General features: G+C 44.9%; 1 protein-coding gene across 3 annotated transcripts; it reads left to right on the top strand.

Annotated features, from left to right (window-relative positions):
- The first annotated feature begins 256 nt into the window (after positions 1 to 256).
- On the top strand, positions 257 to 4948 carry LOC146683905 (potassium voltage-gated channel subfamily A member 3). Of its 3 annotated transcripts, none has more exons than XM_085444982.1 (3): positions 257 to 3402; positions 3722 to 3873; positions 4885 to 4948. In XM_085444982.1, exon 1 carries the CDS (start codon positions 472 to 474, stop codon positions 2065 to 2067), a length of 1596 nt encoding a protein of 531 aa, XP_085301108.1. In that variant the 5' UTR covers positions 257 to 471; the 3' UTR covers positions 2068 to 3402; positions 3722 to 3873; positions 4885 to 4948. The 3 variants fall into 3 exon arrangements, with proteins under 3 accessions (XP_085301108.1, XP_085301110.1, XP_085301107.1); XM_085444984.1 differs by having other exon boundaries at positions 3733 to 3873; XM_085444981.1 differs by lacking the exon at positions 3722 to 3873.
- The last annotated feature ends 1380 nt before the right edge of the window (positions 4949 to 6328 follow it).

A 6328-nucleotide genomic window follows, 5' to 3' on the forward strand; every position in this document is an offset into this window, starting at 1 on the left:
TTATGATACTTTCGAGTGGAAATGAAGCTGTGATATATTCATGAGCAGCCTATTTGAAAATATCCCATCTATGGGCAATGACCTTGTTTAAAAGGAGACTGTTTGTACTCGCCAAGTGTGTGTGAGAGAGTCTGTGTGTGTCAGCGCGCGTCTAGAAGACGGGAGAGGGGTAGAAGAAGGTGGGCACGCCCAAACGATGTGCTGAGTGACGCCCGTCTGTTGCTTTTTCTGTATAAAGGAGCGTCCAACGATTGGAGGAGGAGGGTGAAGTTACCCAGCGCTGGCGCGTCGTGGGCGGGTGGAAGGGCTGTTTATAAACCCAGATCTTTCCTCGTGGGCGGGAAGAGCAACAGTGGGGAGTGAAAGTGAAGCGAGAGAAGAAAGTGAGAGAGACGTAGAGGAGACAAGGCTGTGGTGGCGACGGCTGTGGTTGACCGGGGTCCGCGGAGGGGGCGAGGCGGCCGCCCCTGTATGCGTCTTCAACCGCGCATGGACGACCACCTCAGCCTCCTTCAATCACCCCCGCCAAGCGCAACCAAAACCCGGGGCGACAACCTGGTGAACCACGGATACACCGAGACAGAAGCCGACGTGATGACTGTTGTGGCTTGTGACAACATGCTAGAAGAGTCAGCGGCTCTCCCGGGCCACCACTCTCTGGACCGTTATGAACCGGATCACGAATGCTGCGAGAGGGTGGTCATCAACATCTCAGGGTTACGATTTGAAACGCAGCTAAAGACTCTCTCGCAGTTTCCAGAGACGCTGCTGGGTGACCCCAAGAAGAGGATGAGGTACTTTGATCCCCTCAGGAATGAATACTTTTTCGATCGGAACAGACCCAGCTTTGATGCCATCCTCTATTACTACCAGTCTGGCGGACGCATAAGAAGACCTGTGAATGTGCCCATTGACATTTTTTCTGAGGAGATACGCTTCTACGAGCTGGGCGAGGAGGCTATGGAGAAGTTCAGGGAGGATGAGGGTTTCATAAAGGAGGAGGAGCGACCGTTGCCTGAGAATGAATTTCAAAGACAGGTGTGGCTGCTTTTTGAGTACCCAGAGAGCTCTGGTCCCGCCCGGGGAATCGCAATAGTCTCAGTCTTGGTCATTCTCATCTCCATTGTCATTTTCTGCTTAGAGACATTGCCGGAGTTCAGGGATGAGAACAGGGATCCAATCACCATTGCGCCTGTGATAAATGGCACACTCCCCTATTTCATCAGCCCGTTCTCGGACCCCTTCTTTGTCGTGGAGACGTTGTGTATAATCTGGTTCTCATTCGAGCTGCTAGTGCGCTTCTTTGCATGCCCGAGTAAGGCCACGTTCTCCAAAAATATTATGAACATTATAGACATTGTGGCCATTGTTCCCTATTTCATCACACTGGGCACAGAGCTGGCAGAAAGACAAGGGAACGGACAGCAGGCCATGTCTTTAGCCATTCTGCGCGTAATTAGGCTTGTTCGGGTGTTCCGTATCTTCAAACTGTCGCGTCACTCTAAGGGGCTTCAGATTTTAGGACAGACTCTAAAGGCCAGTATGCGTGAGCTGGGCCTGCTCATCTTCTTCTTATTCATCGGTGTCATCCTCTTCTCCAGTGCTGTCTACTTTGCTGAGGCAGACGACCCAGAATCGGGTTTCAACAGCATCCCGGACGCATTCTGGTGGGCTGTTGTCACCATGACCACAGTGGGCTACGGAGACATGCACCCCGTGACAATTGGGGGAAAGATTGTGGGGTCTTTGTGCGCAATTGCTGGCGTGCTGACTATTGCCCTGCCTGTACCTGTCATCGTCTCCAATTTTAATTATTTCTACCACAGAGAAACGGAGGGCGAGGAGCAGGCACAGTACTTGCACGTGGGCAGCTGTCAGCCTTTAGCAGACACCGAGGAGCTGAGGAAGACTCGCTCTTCTTCTTCACTCAGCAAGAGCGAGTACATGGTGATAGAAGAGCACGGGATAAACAGCACGTTCAAACAGCAGCCCAACTTCCCCACTACCGCTCAGAACAACTCGCAGAATTGTGTGAATATAAACAAAAAGATTTTCACCGACGTGTAGCCATTATTTTAGAGCCATAACATTGAACACAGGACGTGGTGACGAATCAACACACAGCTGGTTCTGCCGTTGCGCACCAGCGTGTGGAAGCAGCTGTAGATCAGAAAGAAAGAAGAAGAAAAAAAAAAAAACTGAAAAAAGAAGCGAAAGAACGAAACCTGTACGTTCAGAGATGCTGCTTTGCTGTCCATTCAAAGAATCGGGATTTTTCATTTCAGTGGTATGAATTCATAATTCTGTGTGGTTCCATTCGCGCTTGTAAGAAGATGAAGAGCTCCTTATAAAGTTTTAGGCCTACCATTCTTCTCTGAGTGAGGGGGGTTGACCTGTTGTGAGTCGGGCAATAGTGAGTATATGTTTCACAACAGGTAGACATAGAAGCTGTATAACTGTGACAGATGTGCACAAATGTATAATACTTGAAGGGCACTCACATTGTATTAACATGCGTTATGGGTCGTGATCCGTCCATCATCGGCTATGTATAATATCCAGAATCATTTAAATATGTTTGTGTGTGCGTGTTTAAACACATGTGAAGTCTGAAAAACACAGTTCAGCATATAATATCTCAATTAGAGCGTTTTGTGCTATGCCTTTATTGTGCGTTAAAGTCTAGTCCAAATGCTATTCTCTTTAAAAAAACATATATATAAGAATTCCCAACAATTTCTTTGTATGCATTCTCCTGGTTGGCTATTTTAATGGTTAAACGGCGACATGTAAACACAGGGGCCAGCCGACTCCAGCTCTCATTATCGATGCAAGACACACGTGCAGCGAAGAAACACTGAGCTTTTTTTTTTGCGCACACAAACAGTGATCAAAGATGGAGCGTGTCTCTTTTCGGATGCCTCGAATATAGCCCACTGTGATGCAGTCTCCATGGCGACGGTCGTTACCTCGGTAACCCACCCAGTCACCGTTACCATGGCACCTTTGTTTCCACAGTAACCTCCCAGATTGCTTGGAAGCAATATTGAAGATTTTCATCTTAATGGGTTGTCTTCGGTGTGTAAGAAGGATGTTGGGGCACCGTGCTTCGCTGCATAAAAAATAGACGCCCAAACACGCCCACTAACGCTAATCTGCAAGCCCCCCCAGTGACCAGAACAACGACACGAAACAAATCCCACCAAGGAGGTTGTTAATCACAACAGTCCTACAAAACAGCACAGGCTCGACACAGATAGCTCCAAAGCTGTCTGTCAAGAGAGGCCGAAGAAGAGACATGTGAGGAAATTGTGAATGGACTGGGAGCACATTGTCTGGCTGCCCTGAGTGCGCTGCTGTCGGCGTTCAGCAGAGGCTGCTGTTCTCCCACTAAAACAGCTGGTAAGTTCTAAGCACTGTGGTGCTCGTCTCATTCTGAACGATCACTGTGGCGTAAGTCATAACATAAGACCCGCGGCTTTTGTTGTTTGGAGATTTACAATTTACTGAATGGAAAGTTCAGGCAGGTCATTTCAATCTAACAAGTTATCATCACGAGACGCACTGACGCTAAATTAACCTGCACTCAGGTTAAAGGCCAGTCAGTTATCTACAAATCCATTTTATATCGTTATTGTGACGTAAGAAGGTTTTTTGGCTTTCGTCCTTCATCGAACAGTGTAGTGATGTCATGCATGCATGTATGTGTTTTAATGTTTAGACCCTCGTCAGTCTTTGTGCAGGATTTGTGATCCTCGTGTCTTCCACCTTCGGCTGACGCTGTCTAAGAAATGAGTAAGAACACCGAAGGCGTGCTCACACAGGTTGTGTACTGTGCTGCCCCCTGGTGGCCGTAATCTCCTAATTGAACAGGTGCTTTGTGACCTTTGTCATTTGTCATGGATATGAAGGGGATGTGATATTAGAAAGCAAGAGAAAAAAAGAAGGCTTGTACTTGTAATAACTGAATACATTGTAATTATTTAAAAAGTAAGAAATGGAATCTGTAATGGGGGTTTTCTGTTGTTTGCTTGGTCTTAAAAGTCTTAAAATACTCGTGCGTTTTCATGTAACACAGTCCTATCTTTGATACCGTTGCACTGATGATCCTCCAGATTTATGTCTGTTTATGCCCAGTGTCCGCCCTGACTCTGGTCACTTAACTGAAAGCAGAGACGAGAGTGAGGCAGAGATAAAACTTTCGAAAGCCAGGACAAGGGAAATATAATTATTCTTAAACTATTGACTACGCAATTAAATGATTACACAAAATTACATCTTTTGTGTACCTTTCCAGTTAGTGATAATCATGGTAGCTTCATTTGGAGGGACACCCTAAAGGGCAAAGTGGGAGGTGCCTCAGATTAAACCTTTTCGTTGATTGATTATAAGTTTTCAATTTGATCCCTGGCATTTTTATATTTTTTCAGTGGTGAGCTCCATATTGATCATCAGTTGGAAGCCTGCTCATTTCTCATGTTACATAAAATCTCTAGCAGAGGAAAACACTAATAGATCAGAAAGTGAATAAGCAGAAATGGGAGCCACTTGTTTTTCACCTAACTGGATTGGCCAGTCTGGAAGCCTTTATTTCCCGGGCCTCTAATAATCCACACGATTGTTAGAGACATTGCACACTGCAGTGCACTCATCCTTTCAATTTTTGTTCACTTCTGCTAATTTCAAGTCGACACAGGTCACTTGAGAGTTACTTTAATTTCCTGTCCTTAACGCTCTCCTCACTAAGACGTTATTCAGAGTTACACAGTTCTTGCCCGACTGTTAATGAGACAAAAGAAGGAAGAGAAGTAGCTTTGCTTTTGCAGAGACCACAAAACTAATAGTTTTGCTTTTCCTTCCCCATTTTGTCTTTTTCTCTCTTAGGTGAACTCTTTCTCTGCTCAGACCTCCTGGAACCCCCAACGAAACCAGTTAGACTGCCTCCCATTTAGGTAAACAAACTAAATTGATTTGATACAGGTGCTAATTACTTAGAAAAGCTGAGTCATTTTGAAGGCATTTAGATTAGCCATTAGCCTGCAGTGACCTTATTTTTCCATTTAGGGGCGATGCGACTCCGGTCTTCCTGTTGGGCCAGATTGGCCAAGTTAGCAATTGAGACAGAAATCTCTCTGGACTAATTCTTCCCGCCCTGCCTTCTTGCTCATGCTGGTGCCCTTGAACCTGAATTAACAAGTTGTGCCTATTAATCACCCTGCCACGCCCCTCCAGCGAACCACAGCTCATTCCAAAATGCAACAACATGCAGTTTTGAAAAGCTTATAATGGACACTCAACATCCAGTTTTGTAGCTGCAGTTTTGTAGCTGCTTCCGCGCTGAGGCTAAAGCACTGTGAATGGAACCATCGCAGGGTCAGAAGTTGTTGAGACAGTGACAGGATTCAGCTGCAACGGACTTTTTCACCACATGCTTTCTATATAAAATTCAAAAGGATAGATGCAGAAAACAAGACAGCAATTTTGCAAAGCACTTTCGCGTTACTGGAATATCAAGGATTTTTGCATTCTGTATTCACCTTTCCGGGAGGAGATGTTCATCATGGACAACAGCTGACCAACATTAAGACAGAAGTGGCAAAAACCAAGGCCATCCACAAGTTACTGCTATAAAACTGTGATACAAATTCAACGACTGTTAGTCATTTGCCTTTGTTAGTTCTATGTGTTGTGTATTTGTAATATGTGAGACAAACGCATATGTACATGTGCTGGTCGCTGCTATTCCATTGACATATACTGTACGTGGAGGAAAATACAAAGGCGTTTATGCAGACACAAACACAGACACATGCAGCACATACACATGCCTTTGGACGGCTTTCTCCTTCCCAGAGTGCACTCTTGATTTATGGGAAAGGGCAAAATGTTGTCATGGGGCGGCTTGTTTGTTCTGTGTTATTTTTGTGCTGTCTTAAACATGACCCATGTAGAGAGTCTGAAAGTAGCCAAATTGTAAAGGAAAATGCACTCATTTACAGTTGCAAGGCAAAGTTTTAGTGCCACTTACTGATATATAATGTTGGATCATTTTCCTCAATAAATCAGTGAACAAGTTTTATACTTTTTGTTGGTCTGTTTAACTAGCTTTTAGGTAGAAATATAGACACTCTGAAAAGATTCAGAAAACCTTCCTGCAGCTACGTCCAGAGGGATGTCTGGATTCAATACATTTCCAAAGTACATTTCCACTTTTAAGTTAACTAGAAGGGAGACTAACAACCTGTGTTTAGTATCCCTCTGCCTTTCTCTCACTCTAAATTGTTCAATAAAAGAAACCTATTAAATTTGCAGTTAAGCGTTAATAGAA

Source organism: Copadichromis virginalis, linkage group LG20 (genome assembly GCF_057382275.1).
Source record: "Copadichromis virginalis isolate Kocher_CV1m ecotype Utaka linkage group LG20, C_Virginalis_male_GT1.1, whole genome shotgun sequence".
NCBI lineage: Eukaryota > Metazoa > Chordata > Actinopteri > Cichliformes > Cichlidae > Copadichromis > Copadichromis virginalis.